Here is a 26,255-nt window from a genome sequence, read left to right as displayed (position 1 = left end):
CGGACCTCCCTCCCAAGCGTACAATCTTTGAATTGCCTTTTTGCGTACGTTCCATCTTTTGAAACTGGTGTTTTTTTAATGCACGGAGATCCAACGTTATTTGTACACCACACAAAAGACATATTTCACCAGCGTGCGTGGCAGACTTTCAAAGATTTGGCCACGAAGGACGAAAAGTCAACGCCGGTGCAGAAGCCTTTCTTTTTTCCCATGCAACCTGAAGGCCTCCCATCTACGGAAGCCTCTCGGGCTCACATTAGCAGAAGGCTTCCATCGACACTCCACATCCCCAACATGGCGAGATAACGAGCAGCACGGCGCCGCTGTTCGAGGCAAAGAGGAAGAAGGCCGGCCGGCGTCGACGGTGGAGGTCAGCGACATCTCGGCCCTGTTAGCGGGGCTGTGCTCGTCCAGCAGCGGCTTGGAGTAGCCGCTCGTGATGCTACGTAAGCAGCGTCTCTGTAGCGGGAGCGCGCGCGCGTGAGAGCCAGCTTTTTGGTTCCGTTTCTTTTTTCATTATTGCTTGTTTTTTCTTGATTTTTCTTCTTGCGTCGGTTCTTGAGCTCCCGACGGAGACACGCAGAGAGGGGCGGCGGCGGGCTGGTGAACTTTTGCGGGGGGATGGCAGGTCGAAGCCGGAGAGCTTGGTTCAGCGTCCTCTTGGGTCTGGTGCTCGGCTTCACGCTGGCCTCCAGACTCATCCTGCCCAAGGCCGGCGAGCTCAAGAAAGCCGGACACAAGCGCAAAGCCAACCCGGCCAAATGTGGCCTCAACGCGGCTCTGGGCAAGGATCACGGCGGCGTCCTGTGGCCGCCTCAAGATAACGGATCGCCGGCCACAGAGACACCGGGATCCCGCTCCAACAACTTCCTCTTCGTCGGGGTCATGACCGCCCAGAAGTACCTGAACAACCGGGCCGTAGCCGCGCACAGGTACGTGCACGTCAGCGCCACAATGCTGGCCGTCGTCGGCCGTGGATCGGCTTAACCTCGTTAGCAGTCCGTTAGCAACACAACTGGCTAAATGTTCTCCAATATTCATTCGTGGAGATGGAACCTAATGACGGAACGCAACCAAGGTTCTGCTGCATGTTCACAGGCGTGGAGCCTCTTGGAGTTCTTCTACATTCCCAGTGGTTCATTAGCGACTAAACTCATGTCTGCTGTAGTTTAGAAAGGCCGGATTATCTCAACACAACCTCAAGCTTGGATGAAACAGCAGATTAGATTAGATTAGATTAGATTAGATCATCTTAGATCAGATGGCGTCCTGCGTGGGAGACATTCTCGTGGAAAGCCTCTTCAGGTCAAAAGATGAACAGCATTCACACTATAGCAGACATCTTGTTAAAAATGACCTGTACCTAATGAAGTGGCCGGTGTTGACGGAACCCACTGACAGCAGCCCAGTGGGCACATGGGAAATGTTTTATTCCAAGACATTCCAAATAAGCCAACAAAAAGGAGTGGGCGCGTCCACGTGACAGGCGTGTCGTGCTCCCGCCCTTTAATCAAGTGTAGAATAGACGGGCCTGACTTGACGTGCGTTGCCGCCTCCACCAACGCCACATCACTGCTGTGGCAGGATGAAGGAGAACTGCAGGAGAACATCTGGCCAGCTGTTGTGTTGCCAAAGACGGCGGATCCAAGTTAGGGTTGTTGGGCCTTGGCAGAGGTCTGCTGTTTTTCGGTCCGAAAGAAAGATGTCACCAAGACCTCCTGGTTTAAAAGTCATTCATGTTCACTCCGTAGGTTGACATCATCAACGCTAACATCAGACGTTTCTGTTTTTCCAGTCAACGTCCAGCTTTAGTAGGAACGTCTTAAGCAGTTTTAGCGTAATCCTAACCAAACAAAGTCAACTCTATCCTTGGCTGAGGTCATCGTGCAGTGATTATATTTCCTTGCAAACCGTGTGCTTCCAGGACATGGGCTCAGACCATTCCGGGCCGCGTGGAGTTCTTCTCCAGCGAAGGCTCGGACACCGCCATCCCCGTTCCCATCGTGGCTCTGAGGAACGTGGACGACTCTTACCCACCCCAGAAGAAGTCCTTCATGATGCTCAAGTACATGCACGACCACTACCTGGACAAGTACGAGTGGTTCATGCGGGCCGACGACGACGTCTACATCAAGAGCGACAAGTTGGAGAACTTCCTGCGCAGCCTCAACAGCAGCGAGGCTCTGTTCCTCGGACAGACGGGAATGGGGGCCCACGATGAGCTAGGCAAACTGGCCCTGGAGCCCGGAGAGAACTTCTGCATGGGGGGCCCGGGGGTCATCATGAGCCGTGAGGTCCTGCGGAGGATGGTGCCTCACATCCGGGAGTGTCTGCAGGAGATGTACACCACCCACGAGGACGTGGAGGTGGGCCGCTGCGTGCGCAGGTTCGCAGGGGTCCAATGCGTCTGGTCCTATGAGGTGAGTTCTCACCCGCTTTGTTTTTCTTCTGGACTTCACATTCGGGCAAACGTCACACACACTCATAACGAGGACCACCATACACACACTGGTCGACCTTTGACCTGTTTTGCATTTAGAAAAAACGATTCTCATCATCAATAATGGAATTAGAAATGAGGAATTTTAGCTTGACCCATAAAGCCTTCATGAACTGACGGTGCATTCTTCTACGCCGCTTGCCCACGTTGGAGTTGGGGTCCACCCTGGACTGGTGGCCAGCCAATGGCAGGGCTCCTACAGCGTAGGCAAACAACCATTCACACTCACATTCATGCCTATGGACAATTTGGCAACCGCACCAGGGCACGCATATAGAACCAGAACCTCAGAACCAGGGCACGTACAGCGTAGGCAAACAACCATTCACACTCACATTCATGCCTATGGACAATTTGGAGTCGCCAGTAAACTTATGTGGTCAACATGCTAACCGTTAGCCCACCATGCGGCGAGAAAGTAAAGGCTCACTAAAATGTTGCTGATTGTTCCTAAAATGTTCCCTGAGCGTCAGCATCTATAGACCGGTATGAGGACTTGAGGACTCGAGGACATTGGAAAGACACACGCTAGCTGCAAGATGTTTTTGGAGCTCCTCTGTGATTCCACATAGAACAAGATCACGGCTTCCATGTTGTAACGTTAGTATAAATCTGCTATTCCAGGGAATATTTCACACATGCTAGTGGATATGGCCCACTCCGGCCTGTTTTGTGCTGCAGTGAAAGTAAGCCGTTGACTCAGGACATGAAGGAGCCGGCGGCTAATTAGAACCAGTTGGTACTTCAATGAGCCGCTCTCGTCTAAATGAGGAGGATGCAGCTCACGTGACTTTTTACAGGTCGCTGGAATCCAACACCACGCTGGTAACGACGGGACATTTACTGCACTGTTGCATGATTCTCTTCAGCACACGCACACGCACACGCACACGCTATAAAAAAAGTGTGGAGTTGGTCTGCTGTGGGAAGTGGGTGCATGCCAAAGCTAACTGTTCTCCACACGCTCATGTTGTGACAACTTAATCTGTGAAAAGAATGTTCCCTGGGTAAAATCACTACTCCTGTTTTACATCCTCATCACACACAAGCGTACGTAACTCCTTCATTTTTATTCTTATTCAAATCTTTTAAAAAGAATCTTCCAGTCTTTTTTCTGTCAGTCTCCACGGGAGGTCCCGTAAAGACCGATGTCGGGGGGGCTTTCTTGATGGAAGACTCCAATCACTCAAACTTAACCTAAACTTCTTCCAGTGGGAAAAGCATCGTAGGTCCCCTTGAACAAATCGGTGTGCTTTAGAATGAGCTGGCTTCTTAGTGCGAATCGTCAAGAGTCGAGTTTCAATGTATTGAAACTCCTTGTGTGCCGAGTAATATATGTAATAATAATAATAATATTTAATTTGTATAGCGCTTTTTAGTACTCAAAGACGCTTTACAGTAGAGAAAAAGAAATAAAAATAGAGTAGAGTAAAAAGAGAGTAAAAGATGCATTCAAATACAATATCCATGCATTCATTCAGAGCTAAAACAAGGCTAAGGCGGGGCAGGGCGGGGCGGGGCGCAGCAGTCAGGTATAAAAAGTTGGACAGTAAAAAGGGATTTAAACAGGTGGCTTTTGAGTTGTTTTTTGAAGGAGGGAAGGTCGGGACAAGCACGGAGTGAATGGGGGGGCAAAGAGTTCCAGAGGGTGGGGGCAGCAGCGATGGAGAAAGATTAGAACGATAGAAGTCTTTCATCTTCCACACGTGTTTCCTACGTATGTTGGCCTCATAGCCAAGTGCACTTCCTGTTTCATCCATCTGGGCATCAACATGTGATTGTGATGGCGGACTACACCTTGTGTACCGCTGGTGTTTGCATAATGCGTGTGTGATGACTCAGCAAACACGGACAAGCGGGGAGTGGAGTGGCGGAGTTGGAGCTTCAGAAGACGTCAGAAAAGTTGCAACATAAAACAAATGAAGCCAGCCTTGGTCGTCTTTTCTGGTTGAGGCCTGCGGGACGTCTTTGACATGTGCGGACGTGTTGCTTGAGCGGGCGGCGTTCTTTGAAAGCGATCATCTTGATCACGTCAACAACGAGGAAATGTGGAATCAAACGATTTTTCACCCGTTTTACTCCAATTCATTGATCCTTTATTGAACCAGATAAACCTCATTCAGTTGTTTTGATGCTCGGGAAGTGAGAGGGTAGCCGTTTTCCATAGCTTCATGGAAAGCATAAGGCTTTAGATTAGCTTGACATTTGTCTGTAAAGATGTATCAGCAGCCAAGCTGTTTCAGATGTGATGGACAGCATCAGATGCAGACTGGAAGAAGTCAAAGGTTTTTTCAATGGAGGGAGAGGAGCAGTAGATGACTATCATCTGCATAAAATTGAAAAGAGGTTTTGACAAAGATTGTTCACATGAATAGAAAAGAGCGATGGACCTAAAACTGAGCCTTGGGGTACTCCTTTAGTTATTGAAATGACTTCCTTTAGCTCCGTTTTGGGTTATTGGGGTGAGAAACCCCGTTGAATTAGAGAAATAACTCATGGCAAAACAGGAAGGTGGTGTTAAGCAGGAAGGTGTTGATCTTGCTAGCGTAGCGTGTCTTTGGGAACAGTTACATCACTTCTTCAATGAAGGCTGAAGTAAGTATGTTTGTTTATTATTTATCTGTATTGACATTCATTTTGACTCTTTTCCGTATGTAAGGAACAGATAAATTACATTGACATGATAGTTTTGGTTAGCATCTGCTTGGGTTACAGTCGGACCTTCAGGAATGAACCGAGGTTCTTTTTAATGACGTTGTTTTCTTTTCAAAACAACGTCAATCCCATGAATGGTTACGGCTTAGGTTTTACGCCGGTGCCCTTCCTGGCTGGGAATAGAACCCACACCCTCTGTCATGGAAGACGGAGACCATTGTCATTCAAATGAATGAATAATAATTCATCTCATCCTGAGTCCTGCCATTGAAAGGCCATGATGAAATCGGAGCCATCGTCTGCGACTGTTGATGGTATTTTGTGGGCGTTGCCGTAGGCGACCCTTGAAACATCGGCACGCTAGAGCTGCTTCCCTCGGTTGCATGCAAGGTGGCGCGACACAATGTGATCGACTGGACTTCCGGTGGAGTGACCTCTCTCCTTGCTGGGATTTTGGCAGTCAGGCCTCTGAAAGAGTCTTGGTAAACATTTGCTAATGGGGGCATGTCCTGTACAGTACCTGACTTGACTTCAGGCTCTCGGGGGGGGGGGGGGGGGGGGGTATCCGTCTTTTGCTGCTTGAACAACGTGACTCTGTCTCGTTGTTGTTACGTGGCCTGCCAATGGCATCGATGGCGTTATCTGTGCTTTTGGCCACTGCTAGCATGGTGGTGGCGTGCGCCGCATGAGCTGTTTCATGAGATTAGCGTTACCCAGGAAGTAAGGATGTGGGACATAATGTATACTTGATGTGCGTGCTTGCCTTTGACATCAGTTGATAAAATGGCAAGACGTCATAAAGGACACATTGGCAATAGAAGATAGAGCCTAGAACTAAAGCAGGAGGTTGGTTGCCATGGCGCCATGGTCCCGCCGGCGTGATGAGGCATCTTGACAGGAGTTCGAAAATAGAAGCCAGTGACTGGTTGTGGCGATAGTGACACCTCGGTGTGATGAAAGACGGCGCCTTTCCCAGCATGCATTGCACCCCCTGGCCTGCTGCCGCTCGCTCTCACTTGCGGTTGTCGGGGTGACGAGATGAGCATCATGCTGAGTCGTGGCAGCTGAAGGTGACTTCTGGTCCAAACCACGATGTCACTCTTGTCTTCAAATGCTTTTGTATCACACGCTCGAGTTCTGGAGCCCCCCCCCCCATCCAGCTTGGAGTCATGTCTTGTGTGCGTGTGTGTTGTCTCGTTCATTACAACGGCACACAGGAAGTGACACGCCTCCTCAAAGCGATGTCTCAACATGCTTCCATCTCTACGGACACGCAGAAGTGTTGCTGACATGTTTGTGGCGTCTCCACACCGCAAACAATCAGCACATTGAGAACGTTGACGTGGAGGAATGTCAAAGATGTCTTTGCCCAGTGCGTGGCCTCCATCTTGGGATGATCGTAGCGTCACTTCTAGCGTGTGGTCATGTGACGTATGGCCGCGTGTGCTGCAGTCATGAACACTGGGTGTTGGCAGCTATTGGCCGGAATGCCGCATCCAAAGTCTGAACATCCCGATATGTCCCAGCAACATTGTGTGTCGTCACTTATTGAAGTATTCCCGGCAAGTATTCCCTCCGGGGGGTCTTCAATGGAAATGGAGTCATTTTTTTCTGAACCTTATTTTGCCCAAAGTCTCAAATGTAATGAAACCCTTCAACCGCTGTTTCTCCAATAGCGGGGCGGGCCACCTGAGGGGGGGCAAGACCCGCCAACATGTCGGAATCTTACTACGCTCGTATGCTTGACTGCTCTCCATTTTGTTGCATTTAGCTGCTTTGCGGTTTGAGTTGGATTCTGGAAGCATGAACACTGTTGGATGAAACCATTGTGTCCTTTAGCATCTGGTTATATTAATATACCGTATTTTCTGGGCTATAAGTCGCTCCGGAGTACAAGTGGCACAAGGCCAAAAATGCATCATTAGGTAGAAAAAAACATACATGTCATTTTTTGCGGGTAATTAATTTCCAAACTACTTGACCAAAACAGACATTAGGTCCTCTTGGAAGGCAAGTTGTAAGAATAAAAGAATAGAGAACAGGCTGAATAGGTGGAGGATATGCTAACACAATGCTTATTCAGCTACACTAAAAATAAACATGAACACAAAAGGTGTCCAGGGTTTATGGACCATAAACACTTTTTTCATGTATAAGTCACTCTGGAGTATAAGTGGCAGGAACAGCCAACCTATGAAAAAAAGTGCGGCTTATAGCCCGGAAAATATGGTATATATTTTTTTCTGTAGACGTCATGAAATAGATATGTTTATGGATGCTTTCACGCTAACATACTTTTATTGAGTACTCGGGGTATCACAAGATCTTGCAGGTTTAGAATGTGACAAGATATGTCATTCAGAAATAACTCTTGTGATAATAAATGAATGAATGAATGAATGTCTCTGTGGGAGGAGACGGGGCTATTAGCATACACACAGCAGTGCAGCAAGGGAGTCTCGTGAGAAGCAAGAAATTACAATTGCGAAGCAAAATCCCCCCCCCCCCCCCCCCCCCCCCCCCCCCGTATGGGAATATTGATAATGAGCAAAGTGAGCCCATCAACACGCGGGATGCTGAATTTGTTTACATTAATGTTCAAATCTCATCTCGTTCTTGTGGATCCGATCTCTGCACCGTCTCTCGTCTTGTGAGTTGGGCGTCTCGTGACCCCACCTATGCAGTTATTATGGTAATGGTAATGAGTGCATCCCATAATCAGTTCCCAGTTCCACATGTCCAAAAGGAGTAGGAAGAAGCAAAGCTTATTAAATCCTACCCCTCCATCTGGTACTTTTACAATCACTAACTCTTACATTTGTTCCTAATATGTTTTAATATATGTTTAATAATATGTTTTATGTTTTAATTTAGTCATTAAACGGCTACTGTACGCTGCACGTGGAAACGTTTAATGGTGGTCACATGGTCACAGAAAGGAGCTGCTATAGGTTCACTCCAATTTTAGCATGTTGTCTTCTTTTCAGTGTGTGTCCATGTGGTATCTTGTGTGTGTGTGTGTGTCCATGTGATATCGTGTGTGTCGTCGTCCTCCGCGTGTGGTCACATGGTGTATTTTCTGATGTCCTGCTGGCCGCCCCACAGCAGACATGTCTTAGCATGATGCTAAAAGTACCAAATAAGCACTTACCAGAACCCGTCGGACATAAACAAAATGTTCAGCCGAAGCATCTTAAACAGGAAGTGGTCGCTCGCCACTGTCGTCCTGTGGCAGACATGCTCAGCCCCCGCATTGGCGGCCATGTTGTTTGCTACAAACCTTTTTGTGGCGTTTGGGTCTGGTGACTAGGTCTCATGTCTGAACACACTGGCGTAAACATCTGAAGATGTATAGCTGGTCGTCACGGCAACGCCACATGATGCCATCCTCACTGCTTGATGTGGTGCATTGATGCAAACGCTCCGGTGTTTGGAAAGCATTTCCCATAGGATGGAATAGAAACAATCAGTTCCAGTGTCAAGCTGTGGCCATCATAGGATGTTTCAGTTTCAAAAATGATTGACTGAAACCCGAATCTGCTGTGGATTTAAAGACGAGGTGCTCTGATGATGCTTGCCTTCCTCTATCGCCATTATATCATCATCATCATCATCATCATCCATGAGTATGATGCCGGCCCTTTAAGGAGGGGTCACGCGTCTGCGGGCCGAGCGCTCCACAGCGCTCCACTTCCCTAATCCCAATTTCACCTGAGCCAGGGCACGCTCTCTACGTGCACGACCGACGTGCGCTCTCACCGGCCGACAAGGACCCCATTGTGTTGTGAGCCCCCTCACCCCCCTCACCCCCATCCCCCGCCTCTATCTGAGTTTACACACTTTCACAGGCAGCTGCACATGGCTTCAAATCTCATCTGATCGATGGTGCCGTGCACGTGTGCGCGCACATAGACGCCATCGTTTGCTCGCCATGACCTCATCAGGCAGGACCGAGTGAGTCGCTGCAGCTGCTGGGAAGCCTGGAACACTGTCCGCTTGTTTTATGGGATGTTCTTGTTCTGGGGCCGTTATCGTGCAGTCCAGGTGTCGCCACCCACTCACCCCCTGCCCCGCCGACCCACTCTGCATGCGGCCATCTTTGTGGGCGGTGCCACAAGTCAGTCATCAGTCTCTACATTCTGTTTCCACCTTGACGAACATTCTAGAATGCGTTTCCCTCATCCCATCTTAAAGCGACAGGCACCCGTCCTCCATTACGATTGGAACGGCTTCTTTCTTCAACATGTTAGCGTGTTAGCGTGTGCCGTGAGTGGACCGTGTTTGTTTTGGGTGAAAGGAGGTGCTCTGTCCACTGGCATCCTGGCATCGTAATCGTCTTGGAAAAGTGCGTGCAGACGGGCGCTGCGCTCGCCCTTAAATGGAGGATTAGTCCATTGACTCTGCCTAATTGGACCGAGCGGCTGGCGAGGCCTGCCTGCTCCTGACCCGCTTCTGTCCCTCTCAGCTGTCTTGTTTTCGGCCACAACCAATTAAGACCAGCATGCTCGTCAGCTGACTGATGATGATGATGATGACATTTTGGTTGCCGTGGTAACTGGATGTGGAAGCAAGAACAACGTTTGAGAAGTTTGGTGAAGAAAAACATCCAAATGAAACGTAGCGGTGAACTTGTTGACATTTTGGGATGTGTGTATTTCAACTCGGGCTGTCAATCCCTTCAAGTATTTCATCACCATGAATTGCATTTGTCATAGTTAACTCATAATTCACTCTTATTTTTGTCTATAATACAGTAAGTAGGAATGTAAATCTCTTGGTGCCCGCACACAGCGAGGGTGGGGGAGGGTGGCAGGGGGTGGCAGAGGGTGGCAGAGGGTGGTGCCTTCTCGTCATCAGCACATAAATCAGCCTTAAGTGGAATTGAGGGCATTCTTAATCTTCATCCAAACACACAGCCTCACTTCTCCCACTTTGTGGTCTGCAGGCTGCATATGTGTCTATCCATCCAATCGTTTTCTGTAGCGCTTGTCCTCATAGTGACGAGTCAGCTGGAGCCTATCCCAGGGGGGAGGGACGCCCTGGAATGGTCGCCAGCCAATCACGGCACATATAACAGCCGCTGGCCCCTATGGACACTTTAGAGTCGCCACTTGGTCTCACATGCAGATGTTTTTTGCCACAGTGACGGCGTCACGTGGCCTGTGACGTGCACTTGAACGCACCACGCATATTCCCAGCTAACTTGTGCCGTTTCTCCACACTGACCCTCACGGCAACATGCAGTGCAGTACCCGCACTGTGTACACACACCGCGTACATGGTGTACTCAGTCAGGTGGACCGAAGCCACGATTCAAACGAGAGCTCAAGCAGCCGGCCGCCCGCCCGCCCGCCGTCCAATCACAGCGGGTCAAGCGAAGCGGGAAGGTCGCAGGCGCCCTGAGGCGGCTCCAGTGTGCGAGCACGATCCTTCATGACGGCCATCACAGCGGTGTGGCTAAGCCGTTAGCATCCAATTATGGCAGATTAGCGGATAAGCGTCTTACAACGAGCATACGGGTCATCGGCGTGTTGTGTCCTGTGAGACGGGCCTTCTTCGACGCTCCTCTTCCTCCATGAACAACTGTGGAGCGGCTGCCTCTGGCCCATTCAAACATGGCCACCCGGCAGGAAGTGAGCGTGCTGATCACTGGCGACCCCGGGTGACCTCTGAGGGCTGCAATACATGAAGAATTCCTCACAGGAACATCTGCTGACCTCCTCGGAGCTCAGCCATCAGTGTGCTGTGGCCTCCATGTGGAATATTTATCAGCGATGTTTGCGTGTGTGCAGACTAAGGCGTTCCTAGAATTCCTGCAGCATTCCCGTCAATGTCACTTCAAGGATATTCTGTGGGCCAGCGTCGTCTTCTCAGACAACCGCTGTCAAACTCCTGCCGGGATTTTAATGAGGCGCTCATCCATTGAATCGGTCCGTGGCAAGAGTTTGATGCGTGTGCTCTGCCGGGTCACGTGTGCTCTGCCGGGTCACGTGACTTCTTCCTCTTCTTCTTTGCCATCAATCAAGCGAACGTGAGGTGTATTATTACTGTATGAGGCATAAGTACCAATCTACTGCCGTCCGAGTGTCCTTATTGGTCATCAAAACATGGTGACTTTACTTGGGATAGTGACTATAAGCTAGCATGTTAGCAGCTAACAGTAGCCTGCGCGTGTGCCTTAGGAAGCATCTTTGTTCAGGGGCGGCGAGTGCGTGTGAAGGGTTGTGTCCTCCGGCTTGTTTGGCGTGTCAACATTGAAACATGACTCAGCACTTTCCTCGTCCCCTTGACCCGACCTCAGCACTGATTGAAAGGCGGAGTAAGTCTTATTCATGCCGTGGTTTTGTTCCTCCGGCGTGGAGCTGCTGACGCGTCCCACAATCATTCATGGAGGAGCCTCAGGCTGTCGGACGGCAAGGACGCCCGCTGGAAACTCATTAGGCGTCGCTGCACTTTGTGCTGACTGATCCTCTCCCTGACCCACTCGTGTCCGTCTGGCCCGGCCCGGAATGATGAGTCATCATCCTGCTGCTGTATGTGCTGGCCCCGGGCTGGCCCCGGGCTGGACCCGGGCTGGACCACAACGGACTGGCGCACGCGCCAATGGCGTTCTTTGTCAATGTCGCGCGTTGTCCAGGTGTGCCGGCATGACCTCCATGAGGCTAAACGTCAAGTTGGGAAGGCTGGAGAAGCTCGTCCATCCCGTCTCCTCTCCTCGTCTCCTCCTCTTCAAACTGAGGAGCTCATTGTTTCCATCTCCTCACTGCTTCCCTCTGTGGAAAATGTGGTGTCAGCAAATCCTCCACACACAAACTTCACTTGTGGACTTTATGCTGACTTGATGTTTCTTTTTCTCTCGCCTTCACCTTCTTGTCTTTGTCGTTGCTCCAACATGCTAGCATCAAGCGTCACGTTCTTCCTGTCTCTATCCTCACAAGGAGAATATTTCGTCTGTGGATATTTTCATCTACGGATTTGGATGTGAAAAATCAATCGATTGTGGAATCTTTGCAGGTAGTGGGAAGCCTTTGGAGGTCCCCCATGTTGGACCTGTTCAGGTTTGCATGCCAAGGTGGTCCCAAAAGTGTCCAAAATCACAACCTAAATGTTTTAAGGTTGTTTTTGCTGTCACTTCTATGAAGTGAATGAATGACGGCGGTGTTGGATTCGTAGTAGTAGTAGTACTAGTGGTGGTAGTAGTAGTAGTACTAGTGGTAGTAGCGATGACATCCGCTTGATTAAAATAACAATTCCCCCTTTGTCATCACTTTGTCAGCAAGTAAAAGTAAAAGTTGGCTGTAGTTTGAATAGCTAACCCTAGCCCTAACCCTAACCCTAACCCTAGCCCTAATCCTAGCCCTAGCCCTAGCCCTGTAGTTTGAACAGCTAACCCTAACCCTAACCCTGTAGTTTGAACAGCTAACCCTAGCCCTAACCCTGTAGTTTGAACAGCTAACCCTAGCCCTAAGCCGGTAGTTTGAACAGCTAACCCTAACCCTAGCCCTAAGCCTGTAGTTTGAACAGCTAACCCTAGCCCTAAGCCTGTAGTTTGAACAGCTAACCCTAGCCCTAAGCCTGTAGTTTGAACAGCTAACCCTAACCCTAGCCCTAAGCCTGTAGTTTGAACAGCTAACCCTAGCCCTAACCCTGTAGTTTGAACAGCTAACCCTAGCCCTAAGCCTGTAGTTTGAACAGCTAACCCTAGCCCTAAGCCTGTAGTTTGAACAGCTAACCCTAACCCTGTAGTTTGAACAGCTAACCCTAGCCCTAAGCCTGTAGTTTGAACAGCTAACCCTAGCCCTAAGCCTGTAGTTTGAACAGCTAACCCTAGCCCTAAGCCTGTAGTTTGAACAGCTAACCCTAAGCCTGTAGTTTGAACAGCTAACCCTAGCCCTAAGCCTGTAGTTTGAACAGCTAACCCTAGCCCTAAGCCTGTAGTTTGAACAGCTAACCCTAGCCCTAAGCCTGTAGTTTGAACAGCTAACCCTAGCCCTAAGCCTGTAGTTTGAACAGCTAACCCTAGCCCTAAGCCTGTAGTTTGAACAGCTAACCCTAGCCCTAAGCCTGTAGTTTGAACAGCTAACCCTAGCCCTAACCCTGTAGTTTGAACAGCTAACCCTAGCCCTAAGCCTGTAGTTTGAACAGCTAACCCTAGCCCTAAGCCTGTAGTTTGAACAGCTAACCCTAGCCCTAACCCTGTAGTTTGAACAGCTAACCCTAGCCCTAAGCCTGTAGTTTGAACAGCTAACCCTAGCCCTAAGCCTGTAGTTTGAACAGCTAACCCTAGCCCTAACTCTAGCCCTAGCCCTAATCCTAGCCCTAATCCTAATCCTAGCCCTAGCGCTAACCCTAACCCTAACCCTGTAGTTTGAACAGCTAACCCTAACTTTAACCCTGTAGTTTGAACAGCTAACCCTAGCCCTAACCCTGTAGTTTGAACAGCTAACCCTAGCCCTAAGCCTGTAGTTTGAACAGCTAACCCTAACCCTAGCCCTAAGCCTGTAGTTTGAACAGCTAACCCTAGCCCTAAGCCTGTAGTTTGAACAGCTAACCCTAGCCCTAAGCCTGTAGTTTGAACAGCTAACCCTAGCCCTAAGCCTGTAGTTTGAACAGCTAACCCTAGCCCTAACCCTGTAGTTTGAACAGCTAACCCTAGCCCTAACCCTGTAGTTTGAACAGCTAACCCTAGCCCTAAGCCTGTAGTTTGAACAGCTAACCCTAACCCTAGCCCTAAGCCTGTAGTTTTAACAGCTAACCCTAGCCCTAACCCTGTAGTTTGAACAGCTAACCCTAGCCCTAACCCTGTAGTTTGAACAGCTAACCCTAGCCCTAAGCCTGTAGTTTGAACAGCTAACCCTAACCCTAGCCCTAAGCCTGTAGTTTGAACAGCTAACCCTAGCCCTAAGCCTGTAGTTTGAACAGCTAACCCTAGCCCTAAGCCTGTAGTTTGAACAGCTAACCCTAGCCCTAAGCCTGTAGTTTGAACAGCTAACCCTAAGCCTGTAGTTTGAACAGCTAACCCTAGCCCTAACCCCAGCTGACTAATGAACGCTTCCCAGACTCTTGAGTGTGTTTTGACTTAAGGTGATTTCTTTTCTTCTAAAACAGGAAGTGTGTGTCTCATGTGGGCTGCTGTATTTTTAATGGAACGCTTGTGTTATTTGGCGAGATATGGTCTATAAGAGGACACTTTCTGGAAGAAATCTTTGCCAGACAAGGACTTTTGTCCCCCCCCCGTTCATGTGTGCTTTGAATAAAGGAAGAAATGAGAGTTGTGTTTAAACATGACAAGATGGCCCCCGCACACAACCACGGCAACGTGCACTACGAAGCTGACGGCCGTGACTTACTCCTAATTAGCACTTATCTTCTTCACCGTTGGCTTTGTGCTCACTGGCAGTGCAACCGTGTGGGGGTGGGAGTGGTGGGGGGGGGGGGGGGGGCTCCGATGTGATCTCATAACGTTTCCGCGACACCTGGACCGGCAACGTGGACCATCAGAGCACAGCTGGCGGCGTCTAACCTCAGCACCGCCATCAAACGAGGGAAGGCTGTAATTACTTGCCCCCCCCCACCCCCGCCCCCACCTGCACCTTTCAATCTACCCCCAGGCGGGCCACCAGGTTGTGGGTGACGAGGGGGGATGGTGGGGGTTACTGTTAATTGAGGAATTCTCAGAACACTCCATCAGCTCCACCTGGTTCCGGACCGTCAGCGTGACATGGAATGATGGCGTGTCTCCTGGAACGGACAGCGGCAGACATTTTGTTAAAGTTCACTTTAGATCAGGGACAAGGGACACACGGTCCTAACCTGGGACCCAATTTTCCACTTGCCCGTTATCCTCTTTGAAACAGTAAAAGACATAATTCCATGTCCAAAGTGCATTTTTGAGGAATTTATGAAGACATTTTCCAAGGAAATGAGGAAGAACTACAAATAATGCATACATTAAAATAGGTAACTAAATAAGAGCGAAACATGGGTTATTTCACTTCGACTGTTCGCGTCATGACTCCGTGAAATCATGTGATTTGGATGAGTCTGTTCCAGAAAGCCCAAAATGTTAGCAGGAAGCATGTTGTCATAGTTTTACATGCACAAAAGAATTCCACAAGCATTCTCATTCCTCATTCCTCACTTTTTCTCTTTCTGAATGGAATCTTTCCAATGACCTTTCCGAAAATGATGGTATCCATGGAAAAGAATATTCCAATCTCTAGTCTACATGCGCCGCTATAATCCAACAGAATAGTCAATAGGGCATGCCCAGTAAAACGGAAACACCAACTTTGTTGGAATAACTCTGTATTGCCACTTGTTTGTTCGGTCGTTTGTTGGTTCGTTCGTTTGTTGGTTCGATCGTTTGTTCGTTCGTTCGTTTGTTGGTCCAGTCTTGAAATTGAGTTTGGATCAAAACCAAACTTTGCTTAGCGGTCCAGTGCTGATTGCTGGCCTCCATTTTTAAAAGTGAAGAACGTCTGGATCTGCGTGTTGCGTCATATCTGAGCATGCGCTGAAAGAACGCACCCGGGATCAATTTAAACGGGAAAAGATCATATTTTATTATTAACCTCAAGGCATGTTTTCTATAGATATATATTTTCATTTTAATGAAAAACTGGACTTGTGAACGGCGTATAGAAGGGTTTAGATTCTGTTCCACAGATGGCGCTAATGCACACCAAAGCTGCTTGCCAACCGCCAATAAACAACAGAAGAAGAAAAACACCAGGAAGAAGAACGTAGTCTGACAACGTTCCGATTGAGCGGGTACAAGATACCTCAATGGGATTGGGGAAAGGAATATTCCTCCCCGTGAATCCCATTATATGTTCATTGGGATTGGCCCTTTTCTTCATTGGGATGAAGCGTATAAGACACCGTGTGGCCGCCAGATGGCCACCTTCCTCTTCAACACCATCTTCCTGTTTCTTGATTTGTCACTTCTTGTTTCGCTTCTCATTCAGGTCCATGTGCAAATGCGAAGATGTAGATGTAAGAAGATGTAGCACATCGCCCAACCTTAGCGTGAGTGTTACTTCCTGCAGGATGTTCCGGTATAAATGCTAAACGTAAACAAGGCGAGGTGATGTAAGATGTAAGAAGATGTAGCACATCGCCCAACCTTAGCGTGAGTGTTACTTCCTGCAGGATGTTCCGGTATAAATGCTAAACGTAAACAAGGCGAGGTGATGTAAGATGTAAGAAGATGTAGCACATCGCCCAACCTTAGCGTGAGTGTTACTTCCTGCAGGATGTTCCGGTATAAATGCTAAACGTAAACAAGGCGAGGTGATGTAAGATGTAAGAAGATGTAGCACATCGCCCAACCTTAGCGTGAGTGTTACTTCCTGCAGGATGTTCCGGTATAAATGCTAAATGTAAACAAGGCGAGGTGATGTAAGATGTAAGAAGATGTAGCACATCGCTCAACCTTATTTCCTGCTCTTCCAGTCCTAGTAATGGCAGGACAGAGCTGCAGATCATAGTTGACATTCACACGTCTTCCTCAGTCTTCCCTGGGCGGCGCTGGCTAAATGCTAGCTGGGCGGACCACTGGCATCCACAAGTATTCCGCTGGCCACGACGCGGCTATAATTACCTCCAGCAGGGGAAAAAAGTCTCATCTTGACCAATGTGGGCAAGTCTTCTGCGTGCACGTTTATAAAAGGCTTTAATTTGGACCTTGGGCTTGATGTCTGGACCCGCCCATGTTTGCTGCCGAAGGCTGGAGCTGACAGCCGCTGCCTTCCTGTTCTGGCCCAATGGTTCCATCACACATGGATCTCACTTCCTGCTCCTAACGGCGTAGAACAGGGCGGCCATGCTGTGTGTACATGTAGCGTCAACACGGCCAGCTTTCTATAATCAAAGTCTTGTCTGAGTCTATGTTTAGATTCCGCTCCAACGGATCCACTGTGTCCTCCAGTGGGATACGCCGCCGCCGACTTGAGCTGCTTCCACTGTAGCGGGGTGCATCCCATTTGGCGGTCTGACATTCCGGGGACTACACAGCTCGTCTTTTGTAGAGATTTGGGTTGAAAGCCTGAAAGCCTGAAAGCCTGAAAGCCTAGTCTTATACGGATCACGAACGTGGACCATCAAGGACGGGATGATCAGTTGGCAAGAACACTAAATAAAAGTGACGTCTCTGGAGTTACCGACTAGTGACGGGAAAACCATTCCCTTCACTGACTTCAACTCGGCTCTTCTGAGTCAATCGATGAAATGCAAAATTAGAATCCATTTATGTACAAAATATGTTGCTAAATCAACCTCTTTAAAATAAATCTCGTGTCATCGTCGAGCACCCGTGATTCGGTGAACCTCGAGTATTCCTCAAGCACCCACCAAACAGTGAAAATTGAGTCTTCCTCAAGTAACCGTGAGTCGATATGCTGTAAACCGGGTCTTAGTCCAGTACCCCGGAGTCAGTTGAACTGAAGGTTCGTCGAGCACTCGTGGGTCAGTGGAACTCGAGGCTTCCTCAAGCCTCGAGCATGTCACCGAAACTTGAGTCTTCATTGAGCAACCATGAGTCGGTGAAACTCGAGTCTTGGGGTTCGGGTTGAGTCTTCGCCGAGCACTTGTGGGTCAGTGAAGCTCCAGTCGTCAACGAGCACCCACGAGTCTTCATCTAGTGGGCTCATACCTTTTCTACAAAAGCTTTTTTCCTTTGTAATTTAGCTAGCAGTAGCGAGGGTTGAGAGCCTTAACGCCGGATTCAATCCCAGTTCTCGTTGACTCGCCATTTAGGTTCCTTTATCCGCTCATTTCACTCATTCATTCATTTCCTAGCGCTTATCTTCACCAGGCTCGTGGGGGTGCTGGAGCCTATCCCAGCTGTGTTAGGGAGAAGCATGTTTTTGGAATGTGGGGGGGGGGTACCCGGAGAAAACCACAGGGAGAACATGCAAACTCCACACAGAGATGGCCGAGGGCGGAATTGAACTGGACCACTCGACCGCCGTGCCGCCCCACTCATTTCAATGATTTTCAATTGTGGCTTGTTTTCCTGCCCAAACAGAGGAAGAATATCCTAATAATCCTAATATATATAATAAATATCAAAATAATATGATTACCGACAGCATTGCTGGACGCGATGGAGCAAACATGCAGACATTGATGTTGCTATTTGGCAAGGCATCGTGTTGTCCAGCTCGTATGCATCTGCTGACTATTGCTAATCGTCGTAGCAAACGGAACTCCTCGCTGCCTCGTCATCTCTTGGCCAACGACGAGTGAAGCCAACAGTAGTTGGCCTCACGGTGGACAACAGCTGACAGCATCGCCATAAAAACTATGCTAATAGCGCCGTCAACGCGTCCTCATTAGCTGGCAACGTAGCGTAACAGCTTGTGTGTGTGCGTGTGTGTGTGCGTGCGTTTGTGTGTGTGCTGAGAGCAGAGACGAGGAGTTAGTTGGTGGAGTTGGTGACGTGGTGATGTTGGTGACGTTGGTGACGTGGTGATGTTGGTGACGTGGTAACGTTGGTGACGTGGCGACGTTGGTGACGTGGTGACGTTGGTGACGTGGTGACGTTGGTGACGTGGTGACGTTGGTGACGTGGTGACGTTGGTGACGTGGTGACGTTGGTGACGTGGTGATGTTGGTGACGTGGTGACGTTGGTGACGTGGTGATGTTGGTGATGTTGGTGACGTGGTGACGTTGGTGATGTGGTGATGTTGGTGACGTGGTGATGGTGGTGACGTTGGTGACGTGGTGATGTTGGTGACGTGGTGATGTTGGTGACGTGGTGATGTTGGTGACGTGGTGACGTTGGTGACGTGGTGATGTTGGTGACGTGGTGATGTTGGTGACGTGGTGATGTTGGTGACGTGGTGATGTTGGTGACGTGGTGATGTTGCGACGTTGGTGATGTTGCGACGTTGGTGACGTGTTGACGTTGGTGACGTGTTGACGTTGGTGACGTGGTGACGTGGTGACGTTGGTGACGTGGCGATGTTGGTGACGTGGCGATGTTGGTGATGTTGGTGACGTGGTGATGTTGCGACGTTGGTGACGTGGCGACGTTGGTGACGTGTTGACGTTGGTGACGTGTTGACGTTGGTGACGTGGTGATGTTGGTGACGTTGGTGACGTGACGACGTTGGTGACGTGGTGATGTTGGTGACGTGGTGACTTGGTGACTTGGTGACGTGGTGACGTGGTGATGTTGGTGACGTGGTGATGTTGGTGACGTGGTGATGTTGGTGACGTGGTGATGTTGGTGACGTGGTGATGTTGGTGACGTGGCGATGTTGGTGACGTGGTGATGTTGGTGACGTTGGTGATGTGGCGACGTTGGTGACGTGGTGATGTTGGTGACGTGGTGATGTTGGTGACATTGGTGACGTGGTGATGTTGGTGACATTGGTGACGTGGTGATGTTGGTGACGTGGCGATGTTGGTGACGTGGCGAAGGTGGTGACATGGTGACGGTGGTGACGTTGGTGACATGGTGACGGTGGTGACGTTGGTGCTGGAACCACTCCCAGCGGGTTCGGCCCTCAGGGCTGGTTGCAGCGTTCTGGTCCAAATGTTGTCCTAACACCATCTCCCATCTGGACCTGGAACCAGGCTTAAGAAAAAGTGTTTCCAGGGCTCTACATTAAAACCAAAAACGACTTGCCCATGGGGAATCCTTAAGGTGAGAACTACTTGCCCCAACTTGCCCCATGTAAAATGAAAAGACTGCCATAATGATATCATATATCAATATATGCTGATAATTCATCAGATAATAGTACTGATGCATTGTATTTGGAGGAATGTCTGAAAAATTGTGGAGATGTATGTTAACATGGCAAGCCATGCTACCTTACACATGGTAGTCGTAGTAAGCAGTGATATTTACAAGTTGTGCACCACAATGAAACATTTGACACATTTGTGTACTAGTAAAGTGGTTTTAATCCAGAAAAAATGCTCAATGCTCAAACAATCATTTGTGAAGCAAAGGTGATAAAAGTCCACAGAGAAATGGAAGCGCTAGATTTTGTAGCTTGTGCCAAATCAGCACTTGGTATTGGATCTAATGGGTGGTGTTTCATTGGGACCACTTCAAATTGTCCCAGCAATGTGATTCACTCACCTGTGCCATCATTTGATTTGCTGCCGCTAATAAAATACTTGTTTAGGAGGCACTGCTTCATCACTTTTTGCTGGTTTCCTTCACAAGTTGGTGAAGAATTAGACCATGTTGGCAGGGACGCCATGATGGATGTTTTCCTAGTCAAACCATCGCTGATTGGTTGATCGCCAACAAGAACGGGTGTGGGTAAAACGCGGATTGTGGATTATGGACCGCGGTCTAAATAAGGGATTCTGATTGGTCCGTTTCAAGATTTGCAAGGATTGGTTTGCAAATTACCAGCGGAATTACGCAGTCCGTGTTTTACCAACACCCAACAAGAACCGCTTTAAAAAAAACTCTTGGCAGTACGGCATGCCAAAGTGCATTGCCTGATGGGAATATCACTGATTGGATTTACCTGCCCCAATTTTGTTTTAACTTGCCCCGGTCCATCGCTACATCGTTATTGTCCAGCCCTGGTTTCTGCTGGTGTGGATGGTTTGTTCACATTGTCCGTGTATTTTTAGTGGAGCAGCCAGTGACTCACACTTCTTCCCATCAGGGAATTGGTCACATGGTGTTTATCCTAGTGACACTCAAGTGGAGTTGAGCTCCACCAAGTCTAAGCTTAATCGGCTGCACGGATGAATCAATCCCGGCTTCTTTGCGTAGACCCCGCCATCGATCACAGATGAAACCATCCGCCATGGCAACAAGAGCGCCGTGATGAATGCGTCTTGTAGAGATGCTCCTTCGAGGCAGTCAGTGAAATGATCCCGACAAAGGACGGAACTCAAGGTGGGCGTGTGTCTGTCGCTCGTTCTCTGCACTTGTCTTGAATCTTCCTCTTCTAGAAAGGAAAAACTTAACAGGATCACTGGGATACTGTGAACATCCAGCAGCAACACAACATTTTGGTGGCAAATATACTGAACCCAGTCGACGATCTACCCCGAGATGTGTTGATAGGGTTCGGGTTAGGGTTAGGGTCAGGGTGAGCTTACTTCCAGACTAAAACGTGATCTAATGGTCTAAAACTTTTATCTACGGTGACTAAAATGAATGATGACAAATGTTGAAATGATGAACGTGACGACAACGTTAGCACTGGAATAATTCCTGCTTTTCATTGATGAAGACGAGGCTTGAGATGAAAGAGATCCTGGACCTTAGTCTGGCCTGGAGCAGGATGAATTCCATGATAACTCATGTCAGAACTTATCCCGGCTTACAAGCCCTTAGCCTGGTTTTGTGCAACAGGCTTTGGGTTCTGAGTCTGAACGTCAAGACTAACATCACGTCACGCTAGCAGTGAGGCACGCTGATGCCAAGAGGAATCATCTGTTCCAGGGTCAAACTGTGGCTTGAGCCGAGCCGTGTCGTGGCTGAATGACTTCTATGTATTTATATTTAGTCTTTCAACGTGACAAGCTGTCATTAGAGGCCATTTGTGAGGAGAACCTTCCAGGGGTTTGTCGTCATGGAAGCCGAGCCACTTGGATGATGCTGCGTGAACTGGACCTGAGCCTGAGCTGAGCTGATGAAGTCATCACAGTCTGGATCCCGCTCAGCCGGACCGTCACAATCATGTTTGACTTGAGTCCTTGTGGGCTCGGGTCCAGAACTGGGCCTGCGTAGCGCAAATTGGCATCTTATGGAGCTTCTGAGTTGAGTTAGCAGAGATAAACGGCTAAAAAAAACATCTTGATGTGGGAATTTGGTTCTGTTTTCCCTCTGAGCGATGTCGAACCAGCACGGCTGGGCCATACTTGGACCCGCCCACACCATCGCCAAACAAGGTCCGCGTACAAATGGGTAGATGCGTAACGCTTGTGGAGCTTTTCAGCGGCTTTGTGTGGCTCTCATGACACTAATGATGTCGGGAAGCGAGACATCCAGACTTTTGTGGAGGCGTGTCCAGAGAAATCAGTTTGGACAGAAGCACCTTGTCCACAATGGCGTCCATTACAGCAGCACAATGGCGGCACCAATTAGATTGACACGGCCCACTTTGACGGTGGGACGGAAACGGCCACGTCGGGTCGGTGCCAGGACTTCCCGGCAAGCCACAAACTGGGTGGTGGAGATTTGGACCAACGACAGATTGGCGTCCAGTCGGACATCAGTTCAGGTCCAAGTCAATAAATGCCATTCACGGCAATACGGATCATCATGTGACTTCATAAATGTGGCGCCCCAACAGGAAGTTGCTGTGTTGACTTTGAGGACACTAGCCAGTGTTTGCATGGTACGATGTTGCCAGAGTAAGGAGCACTCTGATTGGTCCGGCTGTCACCGCTGGGAAGTGTCTGCCTTTTATTCCTCGGCACGCCAACGTGAGTCGGAGAACAACGGCTGATTAGCGGCGCGGGGTGGCGTCCGCTCGTGAGCCGTGAGGGAATCGCACTAATGATGGTAAAGGAGGAGGTCTAATTAGGGCGGAGGCTAATGATGCCCACGCCGCGGGGAGAGGGGCGCGCACATCCTACCAATCAGGCGCGGGCTGGAGTTTTGCCGCCGGATCCCGTCTGATCTCCTGCTGGATCAGCCGCTCCACGAGTCCCGGGGCGGTCGGGCCGAGTCATGCTAAGCAAGCAAAGCCAAGCGAAGAAGGTGACCCCTCACCTCCGTGTTAGCTAGGCCCCGTCCATTAAGGACAAGCTTCCTGTGTGTTTGGACTGGCAGGCCGCCCGCTCCCAGATGCCGAGGAATGCATCTCCAAACCGCCGGGAAGCAAAGAGTCAGTCAGGCAGTTCTTGTGATCAGATTCCGAATCGGGTGCAACTTTCCGTGGCTCTCAGCCCCGTCCTGTCTTATTCCCCGAACGGCCTTTCCCCCGGGATCAGACTTGTGGCCGCATTCCAGAGCCGTCTTCTCAAATTAGTCTTTGTGGGGGCGGGAGCAGCACTGATGCTCCCTTCATGGGGAGGCCGCGGCACAAACGCCGCCTTCTTGACCGCGCTTGACTTCCTGCCAGCCGCTCGCGAGCAGCTGTCCCCGTGTTTACACTTTTTTTTTTTTTACCAACACTGACTTTGTCAAGACCCTTGCCCCCCCCCACCGCCCCCACGCTGGCTCTTACACAACACATTCCTTCAAGCTCTCGATTTGGACTTGGACAGAATAAGAGTCTTAGCGTCGGTTTAATTTCACCATCCGCTCAAATCTGCTACCACCTCGGAATTTCAACATTCCAGCCAAAGTCACCGCTTGTCCGGAAAGACCCTTCGGTTTGTTTGGATCATACAATCCGGAGTCGGGATTGGGATCCTGCGTCTACGCTGCAGATCGGTCTTTGGCAAACGAGCCAAAGTAGCCGTTTGAGTCGTTTGTACTTCATTTCGTCAAGAATGAATCGTTTACTGTGCGATGTTTAAGGTCCGACGTCCGAGCCTCGAAACGACGCGTCCTCGGTAGAGGCGACTGACGTAGCCGGCCCAGGCTAACGTGCTAACAAAAGCTCATGTGCTGTCACCGCAGATGCAGCAGCTGTTCTACGAGAACTACGAGCCCAACAAGAAGGGGTACATCCGAGACCTCCGCAACAGCAAGATCCACCGGGCCATCACCCTGCACCCCAACAAGAACCCGCCCTACCAGTACCGCCTGCACAGCTACATGCTCAGCCGCAAGATCGCCGACCTGCGCCATAGAACCGTCCGGCTCCACCGCGAGATCGTCCAGATGGGGCGCTACGGGGCGGCCGAGCCCGGTCGAGAGGATCTCCAGCTTGGGATGCCGCCCTCCTTCATGCGCTTCCACCCGCGGCAGAGAGACGACGTCCTGGAGTGGGAGTTCCTGACCGGGAGGCACCTCTTCTCCGCCTTCGACGGACAGCCGCCCCGGCGCGGAATGGACTCGTCCCAGCGCCAAGCCCTGGATGACATCATCATGCAGGTGATGGAGATGATCAACGCCAATGCCAAGACGCGGGGGCGGGTCATCGACTTCAAGGAAATCCAGTACGGCTACCGGCGGGTGAACCCGCTGTACGGGGCCGAGTACGTCCTGGATCTCCTGCTGCTCTACAAGAAGCACAAAGGCAAGACCATGACGGTCCCAGTCCGCAGACACGCCTACCTCCAGCAGACCTTCAGCCGGATCCAGTTCCGAGAGGAAGACGAGATGGACGGCGAGGCGCTGGCAGGACACATCAACCAGGAGTCGGACTCGCTGTCCTTCTTGTCCAACTCCTTGAAGATGCTGGTCCCCTTCAAGCTGGCCGCGTCAGCTCAGGAGCAGAAGGAAGCGGCGGACAAGAAAGTCAACATCCTGGTGCCGCTGTCGGGACGCCACAACGCCTTTGTGCGCTTCATGGCCAACTTTGAGCGCATGTGTTTGATTCCCAAGCAGAACATCAAGCTGCTGGTGCTGCTCTTCAGCACGGACAACAACACGGAGCGCGTCAAACAGGTGGAGCTGATGCGGGAATACCACCTGAAGTACCCCCGCGCCGACATGGAGATCAAGCCCGTAGCAGGATCCTTCTCCAGGGCGCTGGCTCTGGAGGTGGGCTCGTCGCACTTCTCCAACCGTTCCCTGCTTTTCTACTGCGACGTGGACGTGCTCTTCACCGCCGAATTCCTCAAGCGCTGCCGGGCCAACGCCGCCCTGGGGGAGCGCGCCTACTTCCCCGTCATCTTCAGCCAGTACGACCCCAAGGTGGTCTACGCCGGGAAGGTGCCCAGCAACAACCACTACGTCTTCACGTCCAAGACGGGCCTGTGGAGGAGCTACGGCTTCGGCATCGTCTGCGTTCACAAGGGAGACCTGGTCCGGGTGGGGGGCTTCGACACCTCCATCCAGGGCTGGGGGCTGGAGGACGTGGACCTCTTCAACAAGTTTGTTCAGTCGGGCATGACGCTGTTCCGCGCCACGGACCCGGGCATCGTGCACGTGCACCACACGGTGGCCTGCGACCCCAAACTGGAGGCCAAGCAGTACAAGATGTGTTTGGGGTCCAAGGCGTCGTCGCACGGGTCCACGCAGCAGCTTGCTGAGCTCTGGTTGGACAAAAACGACCACGCGCTCCGCAGGCTAGCCGCCAACAACGGCTCGCTTAGGACAGCCTGAGGGGGCCCCGCTGCCGCCCCGCTGCCGGCCACGCCCGCAAATAATTTATTTTCTGCGTCGAAACTCCTTTTGAATGAAAACTGAGACTCTTTTATTGACAGGTGGCGTGTCCAGCCTCAGGAGGCGGGGCCGTGGTCGTGTACCTCAGTGCAACTCGGACGCCTGTGAATGTTTACATTTTCTCTCTCACACACACACACACACACACACACACACACACACACACACACACACACAGTTTCTTTTTGTGTGAACAACTGCTGGATTTGACGTCTAATTTATTGTTTTTGTTTCGTGCAAAGATTGTAACTTCCTGTCACCAAAGACTGTTGTGTGTGTGTTTGTGTGTGTGTGTGTGTGTGCGTGTGTGCGTGCGCGTGGGACAGAGTGAACAGTGAAGAATGTTCTTAGCATTTTGTTCCAAAACAAAGTGTTATCCGGGGGGTGGAGCCAAGCGAGCGTCCATCCTGACAGGTACTGATATTCCCTGCTGGTCCGGTCTTCCCAAGTCAAGCAGGAACTTTTTGTGAAAACATGAAGATGGACTGAGGTCATTTTTTAATCTTTTTTTATTACTATTGTTTTTAATTTGTCTTTCAACTTTGTCCAAGTGGGAAGTTTTTCTATTTAAAAAATAAAATGGGGGGGGGCATTTCATATTTTTGCTGCTTGACTTTTCCTTTCAACATTCAGATTCATGTTGCATAAAAATATTTTCCATTCATATTCATAGTGATGGAAAAATGTTCCTCTATACTTTTTAGCAACAAAGACTTCATGACGTTTGTGTGGTCCACGTGATCCAAGTAGCAGGAGGTCCTGGTTCCCATGGTTACCAAGACCCCACCTTCACTGGGAAACACTTCTGTGCTGTTTGTGTTATTGCGCCACGCAGACGCACGCGGACGTTTGTGGTTTGGAAGATGAGAAAGTTCATGATTTCA

The 26,255-nt window shown here is 50.0% G+C and overlaps 1 protein-coding gene across 1 annotated transcript; it reads left to right on the top strand.

Annotated features, from left to right (window-relative positions):
* The first annotated feature begins 213 nt into the window (after positions 1-213).
* On the top strand, positions 214-25,956 carry chsy1 (chondroitin sulfate synthase 1). The gene is made up of 3 exons (XM_078795583.1): positions 214-932; positions 1,925-2,420; positions 23,719-25,956. Exons 1-3 carry the CDS (start codon positions 622-624, stop codon positions 25,309-25,311), a joined length of 2,400 nt encoding a protein of 799 aa, XP_078651709.1. The 5' UTR covers positions 214-621; the 3' UTR covers positions 25,312-25,956.
* Positions 25,957-26,255: the final 299 nt, after the last annotated feature.

This window comes from Doryrhamphus excisus, linkage group LG13 (genome assembly GCF_037039965.1).
Source record: "Doryrhamphus excisus strain RoL-2023G ecotype Guam linkage group LG13, RoL_Dexc_Guam_v1.1, whole genome shotgun sequence".
Classification (NCBI taxonomy): Eukaryota; Metazoa; Chordata; class Actinopteri; order Syngnathiformes; family Syngnathidae; genus Doryrhamphus; species Doryrhamphus excisus.
The sequence above is the reverse complement of the archived record's forward strand: the minus strand, read 5'-3'. Positions and strand labels throughout refer to the sequence as shown.

Excerpts from the sequence above, each read along its gene's own strand:
- chsy1 (XM_078795583.1), top strand. The coding sequence starts at position 622 with ATGGCAGGTCGAAGCCGGAGAGCTTGGTTCAGCGTCCTCTTGGGTCTG. Across the intron at positions 933-1,924 it reads CGGGCCGTAGCCGCGCACAG|GACATGGGCTCAGACCATTC; the intron begins GTACGTGCACGT and ends GTGTGCTTCCAG. Across the intron at positions 2,421-23,718 it reads AATGCGTCTGGTCCTATGAG|ATGCAGCAGCTGTTCTACGA; the intron begins GTGAGTTCTCAC and ends CTGTCACCGCAG.